The sequence below is a fragment of the Hylobates moloch genome, unplaced genomic scaffold (genome assembly GCF_009828535.3).
Source record: "Hylobates moloch isolate HMO894 unplaced genomic scaffold, HMol_V3 SCAFFOLD_18, whole genome shotgun sequence".
NCBI classification, from domain to species: Eukaryota; Metazoa; Chordata; class Mammalia; order Primates; family Hylobatidae; genus Hylobates; species Hylobates moloch.
Window position 1 is genome coordinate 42803935 of NW_026652293.1, and position 26478 is coordinate 42830412.

The window sequence follows — 26478 nt, forward strand, 5'->3', positions numbered from 1 at the left end:
TGGCTAGCATGCTGGAAACTTTGGTAAGACACGTGCACTCCAGAGGTTGGGAGATAAACCCTATGAAGACTGAAGGACCTCCTACTTCAGTTTTTAGGGGTCCAGTGGTCAGGGGTTTTCCAGGATATCCCTTTCAAAGTAAAAGGCAAATCATAAAATACACATAAGATAAACGAAACAGTAACTTACAAATTTTCCAAAAGAGATACCTAAAATTGTTCATAGTATTTATGTCCTTTGACATAGTGTTTATGTTGTTTGAGATGTTTTCACTGTGCACAGAGTATGAACATAATAAACTAATATAGGACCTCACTACTCATCCATCACAATCCAGTGTTTATTTTTACTGGTTTATTTGTACACTTTTATTTATTTGTGTTTATTTGTACACTTTTTTAAATTGTCTGTCTTTCCTCACTGTGATACAAACTTCACGAAAGTCAGGTCTGTCTTGTTCACTGTTACATCCTTGGCACTTAAAATGTAGTTGATGCTCAAGAAATATGTTTTGGTGAAATGAGTGAAACATACTATACACATAGTTTTGGAGCCGGCTACTTTAACCTCCAGACACTTAAGATTATACTTCATCTTTCTTAAAATGCGTCCCTCCAAAAATCATATGAAAGCACTGTTCCCATACTCCAAAGACTATTTCTATGAATGCAGATTCAGAACCAGGAAGCCTTCGTCTTTTGGCAGCCTTCGAGTCTCTTCCCTTTTGGCCGGTACTGCCATAGAGACTTCAAAGTTCACAGCCCTGCGTGGATCATTCTTTAGAAGACCCAACTCACCAAAGACAGGAGAAAGTTGTTCCTAGGCAAGCAGCCCAGCCCAGGGCCATGTCCCTCCTTAAGCCACACGGGGGCGCCAGAGCGCCACAGTCTGCGCGGGGCCCGGGGCAGCTGGGAGAACGACTCTGGGCGGCTGTATTGACTGCCGGGTGTGGGCGGAGCGAAGGGCGCCCAGGCCGGTGTAGCGGGCAGGAAGTGCGGGTGCGCGCCTGCGCATAGGTCGCGTCGGAGGTGTCACCGGTTTGGCTTCTGCTTGAGTCAGTCCTCACGGTGACGCTTTTCCCCAGCTTTTCCGAGTAGGGTCGTGCCCAGGGGAGGAGGCAGAGTGCGGCAGTGGGGAGGGGGCGGAGCGCAGAGCGCCTGCGGGGGCGCCCGGGCAAGAAGTGGGGATCCTTGGGGATGGGGGTACGGGAGGAGGCGTGGGTGGGCGATAAGGCTGCGTGGAGGGGAGGGGCGCGGGGCTCTGGGGCGGGAGACTGAGGGGATCTGTCCTGGGGGAGGCCGGTTCTCCCCTAGCCTGGAGCGGGGCACGCCGGTGACCCCGTGTGTCTGCCCCGTGGCAGTACTTTCGTGGGCCGCCTGCCCTCCCCCTCAGCCCGCCCTGCTCCGCGGCTCCGCTTTCAGAGCTGGGTTTCTCACCCGCGGGGCTTCGGGCTCCTCACCCTGCACCTCTGCCAGAGGGGACGGCCTCCCGCCGCGTCGGGCATCCGTCTCTTTAACCCCTTCCCTCTTCAGGAGAAACTGAGCACGTTTTCCAGCCTAAACTCGGCAGGGCAAACCAGACCATTCCCCGTCTAGGCAGTTCCAGGGAGTTTTAACAATTTCCTCGTAAATTCGTCTACAGAACTCACTGTATACTGTTTAAATGTCGCCTGTGTGTGGAGCAACAGTTTTATTGTGCCGTGCAATCCTCAACAAGAAATTGTAGTCCAGGGAGATAAAAATCCCTTATTTGGCATTCAGGCGTTGATCAAGGCCGTGCAACCCTCGCTAAAAGGATTTAGGTTCATCTTCGTCATTCTCAGCCGGGGTGAAGGGGTGTAGTCTGACATTTGGAAGCTTAAGAACCGAGTCCGCTGCCGTCCAATTCTTTTTTAAAGCCTTCCATCATGTGTGTACTTTGCTTGAATGATTATTTTAAAGTACATGTCCTATTTTTGCCAATCTGACAGCTGTTTCCATAGAAACTAGAGAAGAAATAGTCATTTTCAGCAAGAGTTGTTAAAACTGTCTTCCAGGCTTCAGCTGTGAGTGCCAGTGAGTGCTGCACTTGCTCATTCTGAGATGGTACTTAGAGAATTAAGGATCTGAAATGTTCTTAGAGGCTAACAATCCAAATTATTTAATTTTCTCACATCATTAATTTTGTAATCCTAGAAGTCTACCAGCTATGTTTGTTGACCTGCCACAGCTCTTTGAAGAGAATGTGTCAGCCCTGATTTTTTTTTTCTTATGTGCTCTGTAGTCTAGTGATTGCCTCCTTGGAAATGCATGAATAGATTTCTTCCCTCATTCTTTACCCTTTATTCAGGATAAACTGGGGATTACAAAATATCAGGCACTGTTTCTATTCAAAATGACACTTGGTTGTCAGTGATAGAAATGATAATGGTTTTAATTATACACGTGTAGTGTTGGGGCTTTTGCTTATACCTTCTGTGTCAGTAGGATTCTTTTAAAATTTTTACACAAGTCATGAGAAATGAGGAGTTTGCTTGTCATGAGCAGAGCTAAGCAGTGTGAATAGATGTGCATAGACATAGAGATGAGAGCTTTCTTTTTCTGTGGGGTGTAAGTAAATCAGGGAGTCTGGAGTTTAGGAATGGGTGAAGGAGGGTTGGGGAAGGTGCCTGGAGAAGTAGTAGGAGGGCCTGGTTCACCATATGAAGGAGTTTATGGAAGCCATGGAAAACCAACGGAAGTCCAGGCGTGGTGGCTCATGACTGTAATCCCAGCACTTCGCAATGCAGTACGATCAGTTGAGCCCAGGAGTTAAAAACCAGCCTGGGCAACATAGTGACACACCGTGTCTACAGAAAAAATTTTAAAAATTATCTGGGCTGGCCGGGTGTGGTGGCTCAGGCCTATAATCCCAACACTTTGGGAGACCGAGGTGAGCAGATCACTTGAGGCCAGGAGTTCGAGACCAGCCTGGGCAACTTGGTGAAACCCTGTCTCTACTAAAAATACAAAAATTAGCCAGGTGTGGTAGTGCATGCTTGTAATCCCAGCTGCTGAGTAGACCGAGGCACGAGAATTGCTTGAACCCAAGAGGTGAGGTTGCAGTGAGCTGAGGTGGCACCACTGCACTCCAGCCTGGGCAACGACAAAGTGAGACCCTGTCTCGAAAAGAAAAGAAAAACAATGGAAATTACAGAAATAGTTGCCTGAGTGGAGGTCTAAAAAAGTAATAATACATCCTGTAGAAATTTGAACTGCATAGAAATATATAAGGTGAAAATACTAATAATCCCTCTTCACCACCATCCTGCCATTCAAAATAATTGTGAAGAGTTTGGTGTATCTTTTTTCAGATTTATTTTTGTATATACTAGCATATTTTCTCATTACTATTTTTGCAAATTGGGGAGGGTTTTTAAAATCTATTTTGTTCTCTGCAGTATCTCTAGCATCCATTAGGTTGCCTAGCATTTAGTGGGCACTCATTAAACATTTTCAGAATGAATGAATAATAATACAGTTCAGAGGTCAAAAATACAAAATCTGAATGTTTGGTTAAGGTCGTTAAAATTTTTTAAGTTAATTGCCAACATTTAAAAATTGATAAATTTCACCTAAAATCTGAAATTCTGGCTTTACTTAAAAGTTTTGAATCATTTGGCCACAGCAAGTTCAAACTCCATCATACTGTTTGCACCTCCTTTAGATAGGCATGAATCTGCATTCACATCAATATCACTTTGTTGATATTCACTTGCCTGGACCCTGTAAACGTATGCTGTGCGATATGGCCATTTAACTAGTTAAAAATTTCATTCCTCAGATGCACCAGTCACATTTCAAATGCTCAGTAGCCACATGTAGGGGTACCTTATTGGACAGTGCAGACATGAACATTTTTATCATTGCAGAAAGGTCTGTTGTATGGTGCTTCTTTAGACGTTTGAGCTTGCCACCTCTGCTATACAGAAGTTTTTAGGTAGCATTTATTATTATTTTTAAATTTGTATATCCCTTTGCCAGAGATTGCTGTCTTTTAAATCTTTTAAAGATTTACAGATCACCATGTCATTTTTAAAATGATTACATGGTATTTACCAGGGTAGGACTGTATGTTAATTGTGGGGGTAGGATTCTGTTGCCAGGGTTTGCATTTTAGAAATAATGCTTTCTTTAGCTCTAGTTTGGGGTCAAACTGGAGTGGGAGGGGTTAGTGGTGAAATAAGGCAGGGAGATTAGGTGTGTAGTGATCAACACCATAAGACCACAGAGCCCAGGAAAGGCTAGAATGAGATAAGAAGGAGGTGGAATTGACATGACTGATTTAATGTGGGCTGAGATATTTTGGATGCTAAAGTTGCTGTAGAGATAATCCAGTATTTCTGGAACTGATGAAATTTGAAAATTGGTAAATTTGGCTTTGCAAAGTGTAGGAGGAACCCTCAGCTAGTTCCAGTAAACAACATGTATAATAAAATGCTGTCGATTTACAAAAACAAATGTATAACTGTTTTATACCATGTAAATGTCTTAGAGATCGTTTATTTGCAGAAGACAGAAACTCATTGAAGAAAGGGCATTATTTTGGGGATAAAGTAAAAGCTCATGAAGCTCAATTAAGTGTAGGAAGTACAATGGTTTCATGGGAATCAGGGAGGTCTTATTCTCTCATGTTCACTCTGGCTTCGTGGTCTCTCACTTATCTTCTGTCTACACTTATATTCCATTGTCTTTTCTGTGGATCCACTTTTTTTTTTTTTTTAAAAAAGCTTTTCGTTTGTAGTTCTTGCTTACATATTGCTTTGTTTAGCCATAGCACCCGCTGCAGACCCAACTTACCATGCCCTTATATTCCTGTGTGGAATACTGTTTTATGTAAAATCTTTTTAGTGTCAAATACCTACTCCTAGCTCTGTAGCTAATGGTAGGGGTTGCTAGGGATGAATGTGGCCATCTAAGCCCGTCCCCTAAACTGAGGCTGTAAGATGCACATTTGGAAAAGGAGTTGTGCTTGGGCAAGTGTCTGAAGCTTATCTACTACAGTAAATCATCAGATTTGAGGTCAAGGAAAGAAAGTGGGCTTGTGTTGTTTTTGCAGTTTGCCTTCCAGAAGAAGACTTTACATTTAAACCTTAATACACTTTCCCATTTAAAACAGTTCTTTCCATTTTTTTTTGTCTTTCTGCATCTGCCTAAATGGCATGAAAAATAATTGCTGCCTTCCTGAACTCTTCAGCTACTCATGGATGTCTTTTTAAAAATGCATACAGTATGTAGTATTTAATAACTGAATTTTATTATCCCCTAATAGTCTTACTTAGGTTCAGTTTTGTCTCCCCAACTAGATTATAACCTCCATGAGAGCAGGTCTATATTCTGTGCTGCATAACTCTCATGGCCCCTAGCCAATGAAAACCTTACTAGCTACTCCAGTATGAATTGTGAAATGACTTCTAGGCTTAAATTATTTTACCACTTTTCAGCTTGGTTCAAAAAAGTAAAAACAAAGTATCTTGTTAATAATGTCAAACTATTATATATCAGCCTAGACTTTACTAATTTAAAATTGGTAGTATTTCAAAAAGGGTTAACTCAAAGTTAATGTTTTACTTAGCATGCCCTTTATTAACATTATACATTAACAGTGCAAGGGCAGGATGTATAAATTACATAAAAAATAAATTTGAGTAATTTTCAAATAGTTTGATATATAGATAATACTATTAAAACTGGTAGTCCTGAAGCATCTTTCTAGATAATATCGTATTAGCGTAGGTTGAGTTTTACATTTTTTTCCCCAACTTTTATATGAAGAATTTGAAACATGCAGAAAAATTTAAGGAACACATATGTAACTATCACTGAGATACAATGATTGCTGGTATTTTGTTTATTGACTATGTCCTTTGTGTGTGTACCTTTGCTGTATAATTTGAAAGTGAGTTATTTATCATGAACAGATCCTTCAGCAAGTATCTCAGGAATAAAATAGTCACATAACCACAATATTATCACCTAAGAAAATAATAATTACCTAAAACAACTTGAAATTCAACTCATATTTAGATTCCCTCAATCTGGGTTTTTTCGTTTTTTGTTTTTGGGTTTTTTTTTTTTTTTTTTTTTTTGACAGGTTCTCATTCTGTTGCCCAGGCCGGAGTGTAGTGGCACAATTTTGGCTCACTGCAGTCTTTGCCTCCCAGGTTCAAGTGATTCTCCTGCCTCAGCCTCCCAAGTAGCTGGGTTTACAGGCAAGCGCCACTCTTTGTAATCCCTTCCCCTGCTGCTTTTTTCCTACAACTCCTCAAGCAGTCACTGATCTCTCTGTCACTATGGATTAGTTTGCATTTTTTGCAGTTTATATTATAGAGATGGAATCAGAGTATGTACTTTCTTGTGTTTTTCGTGTGTTTTTTGTTTTGTTTTTTTTTTTGAGACAGAGTTGAGACTCTGTTGTCCAGGCTGGAATGCAGTGGCCCCATCTCGGCTCACTGCAACCTCCGCCTCCCGGGTTTAAGCGATTCTCCTGCCTCAGCTCCCGAGTAGCTGGGATTACAGGCAAGTGCCACCACACCTGGCTAATGTTTGTATTTTTAGTAGAGGCGGGGTTTCACATTGTTGGCCAGGCTGGCCTCAAACGCCTGACCTCAAGTGATCCACCTGCCTCAGCCTCCCAAAGTGCCGGGATTACAGGTGTGAGCCACCATGCCCAGCCTTTTTTGTGTTTTTCAATGAATTTATACAGTTCATCTAAGATGTCAAGTTTAAGATTTTATCTTTCATTGATTTTAAGAAGTTATGTGCCTTGTAGTTTTTTTCCTTTGTGTTTCTTTTGTGTAGGATTTGTTAAACTTTTTGAATTTGTGGTTTTGTAGTCTTCATCAAGTTTGGAAAACTTTTTGGCCATTATTTCAAGTGTTTTTTTTTTTCCTGTCTACATGTCCCCCCCCCCCCCCCGCTTTTTGGGGACTTCAGTTAGATGAATATTAGGCCACTTGAAGTTATTGCATACCTCATTGATGCCCTGTGCCTTTTTTTATTATTGCATTTTCTCTCTGCATTTCATTTTAGATGGTTTCTATTGATACGTCTTCAAAGTCACAAATCTTTATTTCTACAATGTTAATCTGCTGTTAGTCTCATCCAGTATGTTTTTCCTCTTAGTTCTTACAGTTTTCTTGTCTAAAAGTTTAGGTCTTTTAAAGAAATATATTACATATCTCTACATAACATGCTCATATTTTCCTTTAGCTTCTTAAACATGTGCAGTATAGTTACAATAACTGATATCCTTATCTACTAATGCTGTTATTTGTTTATTTAGGAGTTAGTTTCCACTGATTGATATTTCTTCTAATTATGGATCACATATCTTGCTTCTTGCATGCTTGGTGATTTTTAATTGTAAATTGCACCTTGTTAAGTGCTAAATAGTTTTGTGTCCTAATACCTGTTTAGATTTTTTTTTTTCCTGGGATGCAGTTGTTGCTTGGAAGCATTTAATCTTTTTGGGTGTTGCTTTTAATATTTGTTAGGTGGGGCCAGAGCAGCTTTCGGTCTCGGACTAATCTTTCTCTAATGTTGAGGCAAAACCCTTCTGAGTACTCTACCCACGAATGATAAGGTTTTCCACTTTGAATGGTGGGGGGGAATAGGCAGTATACCATGCCCTGTGTGAGCCCTGTATATTGTTCCCTCCCGTCTTTTCAGGTGGTCCTTTCCCAGCTCCAGGGGATTTTCTTACACATATACCCAGACAGGACTCAGCTGAATATGGGAGGGGGATTCTCTGCAGAATTCTAGAGTTACTTCTCTGTGCAGCTCTTGTCTTCTCTTGTCCTCTGTCCTGTGAGCTTTAGCAACCTTGGTTTATTTGACCTCCCAGCTTTATCGCTTCAATTTAGGGGAACCACTGGGCTCCACCTAGGTTTACCCTGTCTGCATTGTGGCCTGGAAGCACTCTCCAGGCGATAAGCTAGGACAGTTGTAGGGCTCTGTTTCCTGTGTCTTAGGGATCACTGTTCTTCATTGCCTAATGTCCAGTGCATTTTATAAGTTAGATTTTACTATTCTGTATTACATGCTTCCTTCCAGTTATTGCAAACTGATAAAGTTTTACTATTGTTTTTATCTAATCCACTTTATTGCTCAAATAATTTGCCATTAAAATAAAAATGGCTCTTCCCTAACTAAAAATTAAAAATGAAATGAAAAAAATTCAAGCTTCTAAAGTACACGTTGCATAGTAAATGTCGTGTTATATATACTCTGGTTTATCTTGCTGAAAGGCGTTGCTCTAGGGGTGATGAGTTGAAACCCAAGGTAATTTAGCCTGAGATGTGTTAGAAGAACAACTGACACACCTATTTAATAAGTGTTATAGTCCCAGTTTGGTAAGTAAATATTTTCCACAGGTATTTATAGTTTATTTTTTGTGTTTCAGGTAATCGAGTGAAAAAATGAGCTTCATCTGTGGATTGCAGTCTGCTGCTAGAAACCATGTTTTCTTCCGATTTAATTCACTGTCTAACTGGAGAAAATGTAACACGTTAGCATCAACCTCACAGGGCTGTCATCAAGTACAAGTTAACCATATAGTAAATAAGTATCAGGGGCTGGGAGTAAATCAGTGTGATAGGTGGACTTTTCTGCCTGGAAACTTTCATTTTTATAGGACTTTTAACAACAAAAGAACAGGAGGCCTCTCAAGTACCAAAAGTAAGGAAATTTGGATGATTACCAGCAAATGTACTGTATGGAATGACGCTTTTTCAAGACAGCTACTAATAAAAGAAGTTACAGCAGTCCCTAGTCTGTCAGTATTGCATCCTCTAAGCCCTTCTCCCATAAGAGCTATTAGGAATTTCCACACTTCTCCACGGTTTCAAGCTGCTCCGGTTCCTCTCTTGTTGATGATTCTTAAACCAGTACAGAAGTTATTTGCAATCATTGTAGGCAGGTAAAATGCTTTTTTAGAAAAATAAACTTTTGTATTAACTTTTTGCATTAATATTTTGTGTTATATTAACTTTTAGAAATTAATTTTTTTATTTATAAAACTGTACTTTTAAAGAAACCTTGTCAGATCCCCTGTCTCCCCCCATTTAGCTCAAAGTGAAGTCTCTAAACAGTAGGTCCTGCCCAATTTTATTATGTATGATTTAATAATCTTGAAACAATTTCCTGCATACTAATTTATAGTATAGAAATGTGATCTCTTTAAAAAGTTATTCTTACATTTTGTATAGGCATTAAAAAATCTTATATTTATGATTACAAGATCTTAGGATATATGGATCAGAAGTGTTGGTTATCACATATATAAGAAGAGTACTTAGAAACATTTCTTTTTAATTTGTGGAATTTAAGGCAGCAAATCATAAGACTGAGGAACTTTGCTCATATAAGGGTGGGCCCACTCCTAGTTAACTCTTAAGTCATTAAGGCTTATTTTTTTTCTATTCTGTTCCCAACAAATCTTTGTTTTTTTTTCTTGGTGATCCTTTATAATAATGTTTTCACAGCTTGATAGTACTTTAACCCTTTTTCTCTTATTTGTTTTATGAAGATTGAAGAAAGCTAATCACTGTTTCTTCATAAAGCTTTCTTGTGTTTGATGACTGTGAAGTCCCTTCTAGCCTTCTTACTACGACATGAACCAAACCAGTTTGCTTTTGATCAAAAACCAAGAACTTCTATTTGTAACTTATTGTGTTTTTCATGATTTGGTGTTGGCACCCAAAAGAGATACAGCTGTATTGACTATTGGTTGAGGTAATACGCTCATCCCAGGTTCTTGGGATGCTCTTTCTGATTTCTAATGTGTCCTCATCCTTTTAAATTATTTATTTGTAACTTTCTTGTTTTTGTTACAATTGTTGATCACCTAAAATTTTTCATTTAGAATATGTCTTTCATACATTTTAAATAAAGGATAATGTCATGTAAAGTTTTAAATAGGAAATAAGTATACTCGATAGTGTGATTTATGTCCCTTTAAATGGACACACTTTGTGTAAAGGCATTGGGGTGTGTCACTTCACAAAGAGAACTTGAAGAAGTTATTTTGTAAAATAAATTTTTGTCAAGAGAATGATGTACATATGGTAAATTTTTGTTGTGATTTTACAGATCAACTCACAAGGAAAATTTTTGTCCCAGTATTGAAAACATTGCTTGTTGTCAAAATGTTTCTGAACACTGCTAAGTGGCAGAGAGTATTGTTGCCTGGTAGAAATTGGACCTTCTCAGATGTTATCTATAAAATGTCCCACTTTCTTATGAGTACCTATGATCTTGTTATCTCTCACTTTCTAAAGAGGATAGTGGAGTTTCTGCTACTGAGCACTATTTATTTCCAAAATGAATGCTGAGGCAGTTTCCCTTGTACCTTGTTGAATCGCTGGCACGTTGTGTTGGAGGTCTGAGGAGCAGTGCGAAAAATAGTGGTTCCAGGTATAGATTTATTGTACTGTAACCTCTTACATAATTATTTAGGCATTTATCCCTATTAAGTGGCTAAGTGGTCAGACTCTGGAATGTCATTGCCTTCATTGCTTGGTTTTCCTCTTATTACCTCAGTGGCCATGGACAAGTTACCTAACAATTTTCTCTTCTGTAACAGGGTTATTATGAAGATTCAATGAGATTATATATATATATATATATAGAGAGAGAGAGAGAGAGAGAGAGAGAGAGAGAATTTTGCATGTACTAGATAGTAATAAATATTAACCAGTGGTAGTTATAGTAAACTAGTGTCTCATTTAGTGTTTATCCTTAAAATAGCTGAAGAAGAAAATTTTGATGAGTATTAGAATTTTTTAACTGTAACGTTACATCATTGATTATTTTTTCATCATTTAGCTAAAAATTTTATTAATTGGAAAAGCAATGTATTCAGCGAAATATGTCATACAAATTCAGGTGTTTGAGGACATAAAATTCTAGCTAAGAATTTTATTAATTGGAAAAGCGACGTATTCAGCGAAATATATCATACAAATTCAGGTGTTTGAGGACATAAAATTCTAGTGTATGCATTTGAGCTTTAGTGATATGTGCTGGAATGATTATCAGAACTTTGAATTTTTCTTTTTGCTTTAGGGGCATAAGGAAATGGTGGCAGGCACTTCCTCCTAACAAGAAGGAACTATTGAAAGAAAATATAAGGAAGAATAAATGGAAGCTATTCCTTGGTTTGAGCAGTTTTGGATTGCTCTTTGTGGTGTTTTATTTTACTCACCTGGAAGTAAGTCCAGTCACAGGAAGGAGGAAGCTACTATTATTGGGGAAAGAGCAGTTCAGACTTTTATCAGAACTGGAATATGAAGCAGTAAGTAGTAAGAATTGTTTTTAATTAGACTGCTTAATATAACACTCAAAGTAGGAAAGTATCTTAAATATGAAAGATATGTTGTTTTTTAATTTTAGTCTTTGATATGAAATTAGCATTTTTTTTTCCAGAAGGCCTCAGACCTTTCACACTTAGTATTCCTACTGCCTACATTGCTTTTCCTAGCATTCACCCAGCTAACTCCTGCTCAGCACATTTCACCTTAAATGTCACTTTTCTCAGGAAAGCCTTCCTTGATTATCCAGACTGGGTCAGGCAGGGTGACTGGATCAGGCCCTAGGAGGTATCCTTCATGCCGACTGAATTATGAACCAGCTCATTTGTAGTTGTGCCCATTGCTTGGCTTTATTGGGATTAGGTCTCCTAGGCTTTTTTTCTCTGCATACTGTACTTTTCCTTCAAAGCACTCATGAGAGTAACATAATTATTTGCATAATTATTTTTTTGATAGTCTGTCTTCCTTGTTAGACTAAGCTTCATGGGGGCAGGGATGTTACCTGTTTTGTTTATGGTTTTATTTTAAATACTAACACAGTATGTAAGAGTAGTGCTTAGTATATATTTATTGAATAAATAGATTTATAGTCAGAATTCTTATACCTTGAAAATCAAGTAATACAAGATTTTTTTTCCAAACATCAGTTTTAGCAATTTATTATATTTTTTGAATCCAAATTTAAGTTGTAATTTAGAAGTCTTACATCTTTGGAAAGTATAGTAACTCAGGTAGTTAAACATTTTGTACCCTAGTGAGTTTCTTAGGGACAGAGGTCATTTTTTCTCCAGTTCATAGCACATATATACATGTTATGTGCCCTGTGGCTCAATTAATTTTTGTTGAATTCATGTCCAGTAGCCTCACTTGACAGCTTTGGCATGGCTAAATCTTTTTTTTTTTGAGATAGAGACTTGCTCTGTCACCCAGGCTGGACTGCAGTGGTGCCATCTTGGCTCACTGCAACCTCTGCCTTACAGGTTCAAGTTATTCTCCGGCCTCAGCCTCCAGAGTAGCTGGGACTACAGACGTGCACCACCACGCCTGGCTAATTTTTTTAGTAGAGATGGGGTTTTACCATGTTGACCAGGATGGTCTGGAACTCCTGCCCTCAGGTGATCCACCTGTCTTGGCCTCCCAAAATGCTGAGATTACAGGTGTGAGCCACTGCGCCTGGCATGGTTAAATCTTTTTATTCCAAATGAACTTCTGAATTTGTCAATGGAAGGTTACTATGAAAAAAAGAAATAACGTTTTCTTAGTTTAAAAATTGTTCTTAATCTAGGCAAGACCAATCTCTTGTAGTAGAGTATATACAGAGATTTGAGATGTTTCTTAGGATTTTGTTGGAGGCAGGTTTAAGGAAAGTGTTCTGGAAAGATTGAGACAGGCCTAGTATTAGTACATCTTTTACCATTCACATTGCTAAGAAATTTTTAAAAATTTATATATATCTGTGTATGTGTATATACATATAGACATAGATGCATTTTTCTTTTTTTCTCATTAACTACAAAAGTAATACCTGCGTGATAGGAAAATTTAAACACATGTTTTTATAGGGATATTATAAGGTGCTATAATTACATTTATTCTTGTTTTATCTACTTCAGAAGAGTTAATAGTGGGGGTTTTTGTTTGTTTTAGGCAGTTCACATTGGTGAATTATGCCTAAGTCTTTAAGATAAAGACTACTTGTAAGTTCATATTCTGTAAAATAATCTCTTTGTAATGCATCTCAGGGAGAAAAATTTCTAACTTGTTGTTTCTTTTTTTTTTTTTTTTTGATAGGGTCTCACCTCTGTCACCTAGGCTGGAGTACATGGAGTACAGTGGTGGGGCTACGTTGGCTCACTGCAGCCTCTGCCTCCAGGGTTCAAGTGATTCTCCTGCCTCAGCCTCCCAAGTAGCTGGGACTACAGGCGTGTGCCACCACACCTGGCCAATTTTTGTATTTTTAGTAGAGATGGGGTTTCACCCATGTTGGCCAGGATGGTCTCGATCTCCTGAGCTCGTGATCTGCCCACCTCGGCCTCCTAAAGTGCTGGGATTACAGGCATGAGCCACCATGCCCAGCCACTTGTTGATTCTTAAGTGAAAGAAAGCATATACTTTATGAAAGTTAAAGTAATATTTCAGAACATTTTTAATTTTCTCAGTACACTTGAAAGAGCTCTCATGAATATAACTTCAGAAAAAGTATCTTCTATGATGGCTAGTCTTAATCAGCATCTTGTAGAGACAGTGATAATGCTCATTAGTTCTGAGATTTCAGTAATTTCCTTTCAATCTGTGAATAAAACCCCTTAAAATTAATGAAATGTCTATTTTGGTAGTTTAACTTTCTTATTAAGAATAGGGTGTTTTTCTGTTCAATGCATTGTGAATTTAATTTTCTTTTGTATTTTACTTAAATGAAATCTTAAGTTCTCTAGGCTGTCTTCTTTTCTTTTCTTTTTTTTCTTTTCTTTTCGAGATGGGGCCTCACTCTATCTCCCAGGTTGGAGTTGGAGTGCAGTGGTGAGATCTCAGCTCACTGCAACCTCCGCCTCCCAGACTCAAGTGATCCTCCCACTTCAGCCTCCCATGTAGCTGGGAACACAGGTGCATGCCACCACACCTGGCTAATTTTTTGTGTTTTTGGTAGAGACGGGGTTTCACCATGTTGCCCAGGCTGGTCTTGAACTTCTGAGCTGAGGTGATCCTCCTGCCTTGGCCTCCCCTAGTTCTGGGGTTACAGGCGTGAGCCATCTTGCCTGGCCTAGGCAGTGTTTTCTAAAATGCTTAGGAAAGCATACTTTCCTAAGAAAGAATACTTCAGTATTCTTTTGTAGTTTAATTGAAAAGAGTGAAATTTTGATGTCAATCTATTCATAAAAAAAATCTTAGTATTAGAATGTATTCCTTTGTGAGAAACCACATTGTCTTTGCATGAATAATTCAGATTTGAGAAATTTGAGTGCTTAATATATGTAGATTTTTATATAATTAAAACTTAAAATGTTCAACGATAAGTAGCCATATAACTTTCCATGAAGCAGAGTAAGCATTTTGTAGTGCTCTTTTAAAATAAGAAGTAATTTTTAATCTTTCAGTGGATGGAAGAATTTGAAAATGATATGCTAACTGAGAAAGATGCCCGATACCTGGCTGTTAAAGAAGTGCTTTGTCATCTAATTGAATGCAATAAAGATGTTCCCGGGATCTCTCAGATCAATTGGGTTATTCATGTGGTTGATTCCCCAATTATTAATGCCTTCGTGCTTCCAGTAAGTAAATGTTCTCAAACGCATTATAATTGTTAAATTTATTGTCCTTATTTTTTATGATGTTCTAATTGCTTACATTATTTTCTTTGTGGTGCAGAATGGACAAATGTTTGTTTTCACTGGATTTTTAAATAGTGTAACCGATATTCATCAACTTTCTTTCCTTCTGGGCCATGAAATAGCACATGCAGTACTTGGGCATGCTGTAAGTACCCAAAATGAATGTTCAGGTTTGGAAAAACTGTTTTGAAGTTAACAAGTTAAGTCTTTTAAAGAACTGATTTTTTTCAGCCTTTTTTAAAGTGATGGACTTTTAGTTTTGAGTAATTGCCTTTATCTGCTACCTGAAAACAATGTGATTGGCTAATTTTGAGAATTTTTATGGTCTTTAGTATTTGATACTGAATAAGATTTTTCTTAAATACTATTTTTATCACCTGTCTCTTTTGCTAAAGAGTAATTATTCTCAACCCCTAATTATTTCAAATTAAATTTTAAACTTTCTATAATTATTAATATACTTGTAATCTAGTCAGAAAATTAATTGTAGGGAAGTGATATTACTATTTAAGTGGGTAAATCATCTTTCTTTTTTATTCATTCTCAGAGGATAGCTTGGAGCATCTTTGAGAATGTCTAGAATGATGTGTCATGTATAATTAATGCAGAGCAATAACAATACCTTGCCATTTTACAGTTTACTGAGCTTTTTAGTATATGTAGCTTCTCATTCATAATTTTAATATCTAATGAGAGGTATATATTTATTATTACTATTTTATATAAGAGAAAACTAATGTTTAGAAAAACAGTAACATGACTAACCTGACAAAGTAACCGAATTGGGACTTTAACCTGGGTCTTCTGTATGTTAGTCCAGTGTTTCTTCCTTTTACCATAGTTACCTGGTTTTTAGCAGTGCTTTGCTTATAGATCATAGAATTCAAGTTGATGTATGCTCCTGTGAATACATGTCTGTTCATCATGATATGAGTCCAGGAAAATAACACATCTGTTTCACACATTTTTTAAATTGTTACTTGTTTAAAAATATAAATGGCTCTTTTGTCTAGATTAGAGAGAAGTATTTTTTTAATTGTAAACACAAAGGTACATAGTGAAGTGACTGAAATGCTAAATCAGAAATACAAGTAACATTAACTTCAAATGGAAATGATAATGATTCTGATTCTTCTAAGAGTCATCTCAAATTCTACCTATTCCTTAGACTATCAATAAGATGAGATGGGCTAAAGTGTTTTTCTGAAACACTGAAAGTAATTATCTCCTTGATTTCTTCTGAGTTACAGGAAGATTTTAAAAACATTTTTCTTGACTGGGTGCAGTGGCTTACACCTGTAATCCCAGCACTTTGGGAGGCTGAGGCAGGAGGATTGCTTGAGCCCAAGAGTTTGAGACTGGCCTGGGCAACATAGACTCAGTCTGTACAGAAAAATTTTAGCTGAGCATGGTGGCTCACACCTGTAGTTCCAGCTGCTCTGGAGCCTGAGGCAGGAGGATTGCTTGAGCCTGGGAGATCAAGGCTACAGTGAGCCCTGACCGCATCAGTGCATTCCAGCCTGGGTGACAGAGTGAGACACTGTCTCAAACAAAAAAGTAAGAAAAAAAAGATTTTTTTTCTTAAACAAATATACACAAGAATACATCTAAGCAGTGTTATTATATGCACTCCAATATCTTTCAAGATAACTTCATATCTGCAAAATCAGTTTTGGCCATTTTAGCATTTGAAAGGTGTTACTATTCAGTACATTTGTGTTTCAGGCATCTAGTTCAGTGTCTCATATTCAGTGTACTGTCATCTCTATCAGTGCAAGAACAGTAGTAGATGAGATGTACAAAGCAAACAACCGCCTTAAAAATAGAACATAGTTATTAATATGTTTTTGCAGAGATCTTAAATATTGTCAGCACAATATTTTCTCTTTTGGGAGTCTCAATTTTGATTTTATCTAGGCTTTTATGTTTTCTTTATTCTACAAATACAGCTTTTTGTGTGTGTCCAGTTTTCTAAGACTGTATAATAGCAATTATATTCTTTAATAACAAGGGTTTTCTCTTCTATAACGACTTCCTTATTTTGAGTTTCACTTTTTCATGTTAAGATAATTCCGTAATTGGGCTGGGCACAGTGGCTCACCCCTGTAATCCCAGCACTTTGGGAGGCTGAGGCGGGCAGATCACGAGATCAGGAGTTCCAGACCAGCCTGGCCAACATGGTGAAACTCCATCTCTGCTAAAAATACAAAAAATAGCTGAGCATGGTGGCGGGTGCCTATAATCCCAGCTACTCAGGAGGCTGAGGCAGGAGAAACATGTGAACCCGGAGGCGGAGGTTGCAGTGAGCCGAGACCTTGCCACTGCACTCCAGCTTGGGCAACAGGGCAAGACTGTCTCAAAAAAAAAAAGAAAGAAAAATCCATAATTGTTTTTCAAAACACACAGTTGTGTTTTGAGACAAAGTAATGAGGCAAATATAAGGAGGTAAAGTATGTTTTGTGAGGGTACAATATTTGTTAAGGGACAATATTCTAAGTCATTGTTTTTAGTTTTCAGTCATTTTTCATACATTCAAGTAATGACTGCTATTTTATCAGTTTCAGCATTACCACATTAACATTTACTAATCACCTTTAATGGCAAACCATAAACAATCTAGTTCATTAAACTTATATTTAGATATTACTACTCAAAACTATTTTATGAAAAATATTTTTTGGTAACTAAGTAAATACAAAAATTCATAGAACCCAATTCTCTCACGATAAATACTAGACTTACAAATTTACAAACTTGTATAAATGAATAATGTTTCATATATTAGGTCTTGAAGACCAGAATACTTTTATTTAAAATAAACTTCCAGTCTTTTTCTGAATTTTTTCTTGTTTTAAGTGCTTCATATGTTAGGTAGTGTTTAGTCTTTATCCAAAAATATTAGTAAAATAAAACATTTATTTGATTTTTTAAAATGATGCAACTATATTAAAAACGAAAACTGACCCTGTTTGATTTCTGGTCCTTTTATTAATAACTGTGCAAATTTGGGCAACTCTTTTAACCTCTCTCTATCTCAGTTTCATTATCTGTAAATGTAGGGATAATTGTAGCTATTTCACAAGATTATTATGCCTGTTAATATAAGAAACTGTAGGTTTATATCCTCTAATAGTAAGTGGCTCAGTAGATACTAGTTAAATGAATGAATAGGTATATAAGTAGATAAACCAAGGAAGGGAAAAACAGACCAGGAAAGAATTAGCAAAAGAAGAAAAAGAGAACTCTCAGTCTTAGGTGGAGAAGGTCAGGTAATTGTAACACATGTTGAACTAGAAAATGTAAGCATTTATTGTCTCGATGAATGAAATATAATTTTTATTATTTTGATTATTCTTAGGCAGAAAAGGCTGGCATGGTTCATTTGTTGGATTTCCTAGGTATGATTTTCCTCACAATGATTTGGGCCATTTGTCCTCGAGATAGCTTGGCACTTTTGTGCCAGTGGATACAGTCTAAATTGCAGGAGGTAAGTCTGAGACAGTAACTTGAATTGATCATAGTCTGTGGTGAGGATATTTTAATACTACTGTAAAGCAGCAAATCCAGAGATGTTTTTACATTTTACTATGAAATATGGGTATGAATTTTTAGTGTCTTATGTTTTCTCATTTTTAGGGAATATTCTTATATATGAATATTTAAGGAATACTACATCTCTCAAATGATGGGTATGGATAGTTAGAAGGGCTTGGCAACTTTTGGCTAATATAATTTTTAAAAATATATTTGTTGGTTTTACAGAGAGAAAATCCAGCCACTGACCCTTCCTTTCATAGTAACTGAATGACTCCCCCCTCCCCCAAATTCAGCCATCCCTTGGTGTACAGAACTTCTCGTGGATACCAAAATCTGAGTATGCTCAAGTCCTTGATAAAAAATGGCATGGTATTGGCCGGGCACCATGGCTCACGCCTGTAATCCCAGCACTTTGGGAGGCCAAGGTGGGCGGATCATGAAGTCAGGAGATCGAGACCATCCTGGCTAACATGGTGAAACCCCGTCTCTACTAAAAATACAAAAAAATTAGCCAGGCATCGTGGTAGGCACCTGTAGTCCCAGCTACTCAGGAGGCTGAGGCAGGAGAATGGCTTGAACCCAGGAAGCGGAGCTTGCAGTGAGCCAAGATCGCGCCACTGCACCCAGCCTGGGTGACAGAGTGAGACTCCATCTCAAAAAAAAAAAAAAAAGCATGGTATTTGCGTGTAACTATGCACATCCTCTCATATACTTTAAATCATCTGTAGATTACTTATAATTCAATGTAAATGCTATGTAGTTATTTTACTATATATATATTTTTAAGTTGTAGTTTTTTAAATTGTTTTTTCGTAGATATTTTCTATCCAAATTGGTTGAATCCACCAGGTGCATAATCCACAGATATAGAGAGCCAACTGTATTTGCGTTTTAATGCGGCACTGTTAAAATCTCTGAACTTTAATGGGCACAGAATTGGCTAAAGCTACTTTACCACCCTTCCTTCCTTCTCACTCTGTTAAAATATCATTGCTTTGAAAATATTGAAAGGAAAGTCTTACTAGGTGTTTGTTAACTTTTGTTTTTAGTGCTTATGTATAATAATCATCTCAAAAATGTATTGAGTGCCTCATTTTGTCCAAAACACTGTAATACTGAAAGTGGGTCTTGCCATTTTTATAACTACTTTGTTAACCATGATTATTTTGTTTTACATCTTTCTTTGAATATTTCCTCTTGTCCCAGGAGGTTTGGTTATTTAGGAACAATCTGTTATTTGTTTATTTAATGATTTGTGGAGTACCCATCAGAGTGCCATCTGGGTGCTGTTTAAATCTAATGTGCAAAATTCTATGAGACAAATTGTTTTTGAGATTGGATAACTAAGTCTGTTATTCAGTATTAACATGTCATTTGGCTTCATTTATATTGAAGTAAAGGTTCTTAAAGAGAAAATAAAAGATTGGTTATTCCTTAGGTTATAGGATCTCATATTTTGAATTTTGTTTTGTCACTGACCTGCCGGAAATTAAAAGAATTAGTGTAGTTATTTTCCCCATCTATCTATAGATTGCTTTTTTTGTAATGGAATCAGCAGAGTTGGTCATAAGAAAGATAACATGTAGCTATTTCTTTCTTGAAATACTTGATAAATTCTGCCACTTCACTGTAATTCTTCAATGAAAATAAAATATGAATGATTCTATTTGGATTCTTTTTCCCTAAATCAAGGCCTCTCAATAATTTTGGTGACAAGGAAATGTTTCTCTCTAGAAAGTTGCTCAGTGTGATTGGAGAGCAGAGAGGAATGTTAATAGTGAAGTCATTAGGGTGTGAGAATTGCTGAGGTTCATCTGTTGTGAGGACCGAATGATACATTTAAAGCAGGATTTCTCAGTCTCAGCACTACTCACACTTTGGACTGGATAATTCTTTGTTGTGGGGAAGTTGTCCTGTGCACTGTAGGATGTTTAGTAGCATTTCTGACCCTCATTCCCTAGATGTCAGTAGCTCTCCCTCCTCTCAGTTATAACAGTCATAAATATTTCCAAACATTTGTAAATGTCCCTGGAGGACAAAATCACACTAGGTTTAGAATCATTAATTTAAAGCACTTAGCATGGTACCTGGCACAAATAAGGACTCAATAAATATGAGCTATTATTTTTGTTCATTTAATCCCCTCTGCAGCTCTGTGAGCTTGGAACTGTTACTAGCTTCGTTTTACATATGATACTACTGGGTTTAGTGGGGTTAAACAATTAGCTCAGGGTTAACAATAAGTTAACAGTATTTGGACTTGAACTTAAGTTTCTCTCTTTTTAAAGCCAAAGTTTTAAATCCTTATGCTATCAATAGACTTGATGGGGGCACATGCAGCCTGCTCATGGGGAGTGAAGGCACTTCATGATATACATCATCGACCTAAAACAGACTGATTGAAAAGGAAGGAAGTCATTTCTAATGGTCACATACTGTGTATCAGATTTATTATATTATTTCAGGCCATCACAGACATGTGGCTACCTTTGAAAGATTTCTTCCCCAATTAATAGCTCTTTTCTCAAAAGTCCTGCCTATTGATTCATCTCCTACAAAGTTTTAGTACTTACTGAAAATTAGAATTTAACTGGAAAGCATTCACATAAATACAAGTAATTAGGAAAATTACAGTTACTATATCTATGTGTGTTTTTTATTGAAGTCAGAAGAAAATTTCATTTTCCCAACTAATCAATACTTAGAAAAGAAAAAGGAAATTAAGATAATTTATCAAAGAAAGAGCATTCTGCTATATGGTTAATTTTCTTACTGAAATAAATTGTCTAGTAGTGTCATTGGATATTATATACCTACGTTTTCTTGATTTTCTTTTAAAACTCAAGGTCAAAATATTCCTTGACCATATTAAAAAGCTGTCATCAATAAGCTTTCTTAGTGAATCCTGTACTCAGTAGGTGGAGACTATAATTGGAAAAATAGAAGTAAATTCCTTTACTACAGACTGTCAAGAAATTTATAGGCATGACTTCTTATCATTTTTTAAAGTATTAATTTCTAATCAGGGAAATAAAGGCTGTGTTTATATTTTATATCATGGAGTTATTTTAATGTTAGTAGACAGTATAGGAATTTTATTCTAGATACTCCATGAAACTTTTTTTAAAAATCTCTCTGTTACTCCTTTTGTCATGAAATAAATTGTCTTAATGGAGCTTTTCTGTCCTATTTCTTCTTAGTATATGTTTAATAGACCATACAGCAGAAAATTGGAGGCTGAAGCTGATAAAATTGGACTACTGCTTGCTGCAAAGGTAAAGTGTTTAGTAGTTGAGAATATGTAATGCCCTTCCCAGGCTGAAAGATAAATGTGTGTTATTTTAATGAGGCTTGGCATAAGCAGAGAATGGGAGTCGGACTATATGAGCCCTTTATGCAATTTCTGTTAATCTAGAAATTTGAAGATTATGGACCTTGAAAGAATGTATAACTGAAGATACTCAATTCCCTTCTATATTTGAAGCTATATTATGCCTTAGACAGAATCCGTAAGATTATAGTAATTATCAGGTTCTATTAAAAGAAAGTTCTTGATTGGAAATAATTTTTTGCATGTATAAACTTTTTGATTATAGACATGAAACATATAAATTGAAATTTTAAAACATTTGGTTATGTAATATGTCATCCCCTCTGGCCTTTTAACATTTGTCCCTCTGGGAAGTTAATGCTGTCTTTATTTTACTCCAGTACTCCAATATTTTACCCCTTGCTTCTCTGATCTAAGGAGGCTTTTTGAGTAAACAGGATGATAGGTAGTTGTTTTCCCCTACTTGAAGATAGGTTAATCCTGTTGTAGCTATGATCTTGGCTAAGCAAACTGATTTTCTACCATTTGAATAAACAGTAGATGAACAGACATTTAGGTTATTTTTGTTGCAGCAGATGGCTTTTTTTTTTTTTTTTTGCTAGCCATAGAGAGCAGCTCTGGGCATTTACTTTTATTTAAGTTGACTTTGTTCCTGTCTACTTAACAGGGCACCTGGCAGCTATTTTTAATCACCTGTGATAACTGAGTGTTATTAGTAGCATTTAAGATTAGAAGTAAAACTGCATTTTAAAATATGAGGGAAAACAATGCCACTTCACATATTAAATTCAAATTGTATTTGATGCTTTGTTATGTTTCTGGTAGTTATTAAAACTATTAATCATTTTATTTGAACCTCTCATAAGTTTTATGGATTTAATTTCATAAATCAAGGTATTACTCCTTCACAAAAGCAAAATTGGTTCTTTGAATATTAAATAAATATGGTTAAGTGAATTATCAGACTGCATACACTAAGAAGTTCCCAAATAAGGGGACCACAGATTGGTTGTATTAAGAATTTCCTAATTTTAATGTACTCCAGTCTGTCAAATTTTCCCTATATGTTAAGTGTGTTCTGTGTTCTGGTTAGGAAATCTTTGTTTATCTCAGTAAGTTATTCCTGCTTTATTTCTAAGAAACTTTACTATTTTTAAAATATATAATATGAGGAAGAGGGCAACATCTTTTTTTTTTCCCATATGGATAGCTAATAGACTCAGCACTGTTTATTGAAAAAAGTCATCTTTTTTTCACCAGACTTCAGTGTCTCTTTGTCATAAAGGTGGGAGTATATCTGGGGTCTCTTTCTAGACACACTATTCTGTTCCATTGGCTTGTTTATGTTTCAGCCAGTACCATATTATCACTATAACTTTGTAGTAAGTGTTTACCTGAAGCTTCTGTCCTCCAGTGTTGTTCTGCAGAATTGATTTGACTATTCTTGGATCTTTGCATTTCTATATACATTTTAGAAACAGCTTATTAAATTATACATACATAGAAAAACACATGGAGTTTTGATTGGAATTACATTGCATTTCTACATTAATTTGGGGACACTTGACTAGTGTCTATAGTATTGATTCGTCCCATCCATGAATATGATATATTTTCCCATTTGTTTAGATGTTTAATTTTTCTCAATGTTTTGAAATTTTTTTGTATGTAGGAATTACACATCTTTTGTTAGATTTATTGCTAAGTGTTTGATGTCATGATAGTGTCATTTTTAAAGTAAATTGCTTGTATATAAAAATACAATTGATTTTTATAACTGACCTTGTACCCAACAACCTTTATTTCTTCCTTTCCAATCTGTATACAGTTGACTCTTGAACAGCATGTTTTTGGTGAACCATGTAGCCTAGAAATATTGAAAAAATTAAGAAAAAGATATGTCATGAATGCATAAAATACATGTAGATATTAGTCTATTTTATAATTTGCACCGTAAAATACAAATCTTTTATGAAAATTTATCAAAACGTGTGCCTACACAGATCATACATGGTGCCATTTGCAGTTGAGAGAAATGTAAACAAATATAAAGATGTAGTATTAAATGTAACTACATAGAATTAATTGTGGTACCTATGTACTATTAAAGTTTTGTATTCACTTCCTGTTGCTAATGCAGTGATCTCAAATGTTGTGAATATCTACTTAAAACACCAGAAGACATTAATCATCTCCATGTGAGCAGCTTTCTCTCCAGTAAATTGAGTATCTTAGTAAATGGTCTCTTGCAGTTCTTGCATATTTTTCATTGTGTTTAGTGCAATACTGTAAACACCTTGAATAATACCATGAGACCCATATGAGTTGCTGCTAGTGAAACTGGAAATGTTCCCAAGAAGTAAACTCATGATATTACAAGAAAAAGTTGAGTTGCTTGATACATACTGTAGATTGAGGTCTGCAGCTGTGGTTGCCTGCCATTTCAAAATAAATAAATCCAGAATAAGGACCGTTGAAAAAAGGAAAAGAAAACTTGTGAAGTCATAGCTGCAACTATACCAGCAAGCATGAAAACCTTGCACTTTTTGCAAAAGACTTTTATCTTGTATAGAAGATGCACCTTTTATGTGGGTGCAGGATTGCCATAAGAAAGGCATATCTATAGACTCTAATATGATTCAAGAAAAAGCAAAGTCATTATATTACAACTTAAAAGGAAGATGAAAGATCTAAAGTTGGAGAATTTAATGCCAGCAAAGGATGGTTTGATAGTTTTAGAGATTTGGCTTAAAAATGTCAAGATAACAGGAGAAGCAGCTACTCCTGACCAAGAGGCAGCAGATGCATTCCCAGATACTTTAAGAAAATTGTTGAGGAGAAAGAATAGCTGCCGGAACAGGTTTTTAATGCAGATCAAAGTGTGCTATTCTGGAAAAAAGATAATGCCATAAAGGACATTTATTAGTATGGAAGAGAAGTGAGCATCAAGATTTAAGGCAGAAGGGATATGCTAACTCTACTATTTTGTGGAAATGGAGTTGGATTTCTAAGTACTTTCCTTATCTATAAAGCTGGTAACCCCTGAGCCTCTAAGGAAAAAGATAATACCAGCTGCCAGTCTTTTGGTTGTAAAGCCAAAAGGCCTGCTACACAATGAGAATGCTTCTTCTGGATTGGTTCCATCCATGCTTTGTTCCTAAAGTTAAGAATTATCTTGCCAGTAAGGACTGCCAGTTCTTTTTTTTTTGAGACAGAGTCTCGCTCTGTTGCCCAGGCTGGAGTGCAGTGGCACAATCTTAGCTCACTGCAAGCTCTGCTTCCTGGGTTCACACCATTCTCCTGCCTCAGCCTCCAGAGTAGCTGGAACTACAGGCGCCCGCCACCACACCAGGCTAATTTTTTGTATTTTTAGTAGAGACGGGATTTCACCATGTTAGCCAGGATGGTCTTGATCTCCTGACCTCGTGATCCACCCGCCTTGGCCTCCCAAAGTGCTGGGATTACAAGCGTGAGCCACCGCGCCCAGCCAGGACTGCCAGTTCTTTTTACATTCTCAATTATTCTGGCCACCTGGAACCCCATGAGTTCAACACTGAAGGCATCCAAGTGGTCTACTTGCCCCCAAACACAGCATTCCTAGTTGAGTCTCAGATCAGAGGGCCATAAGGACCTTTCAGGCTTATTACAACAGGGTACTTTAGGGAAAGGTTGTTACTGCTATGGAAGAGAACCCCGATAGAACATCATGAAAGTCTGTAAGGATTACACCACTGAAGATTGCATCATTGTTATAGAAAAAGCCATGAAAGCCATCAAGCCTGAAATAATAAATTGTTGATGAAGCAAACTATCCAGATATTGTGCGTGACCACACAGAGCAAGTCAAGGAAATGATGAAAAGATTGTGGATATGGCAAAAAAAGGTGGGGAGTGAAGGGTTTCAAGATACACGTCTTAGAGAAATTCAAGAGCTAATAGAAATACCTTATCAGAGGAATTAACAGAGGATGGCTTGATGGAGATGAGTGCTTCCAAAATGGTGCCAGGTAGAAAAGACATAGTAGTGCCAGAAAACAAATTGACATTAGACAATCTAGCAGAAGGATTCTGATTATTCAAGACTACTTTTGACTTATTTTACGACAGAAATTACAAAGTATCTCCATTAAGTTACACTGATTGTGCTTGCCTCTCCTGTCTCCCGTTCTACCTCTGCCACCCCTGGAACCGCAAGACCAACTCTCCTCTTCTCAGTCTACTCAATGTGAAGACAAGGATGGAGACATTTATGATGATCCACTTCCACTTAATGAATAGTAAATATATTTCTCTTCCTTATGGTTTTCTTAATAACATTTTCCTTTCTCTAGCTTATTTTATTGTAAGAATACAGTATATAATACATATACAAAACATGTTAATTTACTGTGTTACTGGCAAGGTCAACAGTAGGCTATTAGTAGTTAGATTTTGGGGGAGTCAAATGTTATATGTGGATTTTTGACTGCACGGAGGGGTCAGTGCCCTTAACCTCAGTGTTGTTCAAGGGTCAACTGTGCTTTTTAATTTTTGCTTTATTGCAATAGCCAAAAACTTTAGTACAAAGTTGGTGATGGGCAACTTTGTATTTTCCTAATCTTAGGGGCAAGAAAGCATTCAGTATTTCACCATTATGTTTGTTGTAAGCTTTTTATAGATACTTTTTTTTTTTATCAAATGAGTTTCTCTTCCATTTCTAATATCCTAAGATTTAAAAAAATTATGTATGTATATTAAATTTTATCAAACGCATTTTCTGCATTTTTTCTTCAACTTTTAAGTTCCGGGGTACATGTGCAGATGTGCAGGTTTGTTACATTGATAAATGTGTGTCACAGTGGTTTGCTGCACAGATCAACCTAGGTATTAAGCCCAACTATTCTTCCTGATGCTCCCCTTCCCCCTGCATTTTCTGCCTGTATTGAGATGATTATATGATTTTTCTCCTTTAA

General features: G+C 36.8%; 1 protein-coding gene across 6 annotated transcripts in view; it reads left to right on the top strand.

Moving 5' to 3' along the window:
• Positions 1-968: 968 nt before the first annotated feature.
• The window catches only part of OMA1 (OMA1 zinc metallopeptidase), a 270295-nt gene continuing 244785 nt past the window's right edge, over positions 969-26478 (top strand). For 4 of the 6 annotated variants that reach the window (XM_058430724.1, XM_058430726.1, XM_058430727.1 and 1 more), the window contains exons 1-7: positions 1022-1067; positions 8422-8937; positions 11085-11313; positions 14425-14598; positions 14696-14803; positions 18017-18145; positions 21396-21470. In XM_058430724.1, coding sequence (XP_058286707.1) covers positions 8438-8937; positions 11085-11313; positions 14425-14598; positions 14696-14803; positions 18017-18145; positions 21396-21470 — 1215 coding nt within the window. In that variant the 5' untranslated portion in view covers positions 1022-1067; positions 8422-8437. Of the gene's footprint in view, positions 1068-8421; positions 8938-11084; positions 11314-14424; positions 14599-14695; positions 14804-18016; positions 18146-21395; positions 21471-26478 lie in introns of all 6 variants that reach the window. The other 2 variants (XM_058430725.1, XM_032136869.2) reach the window with 1 other exon arrangement.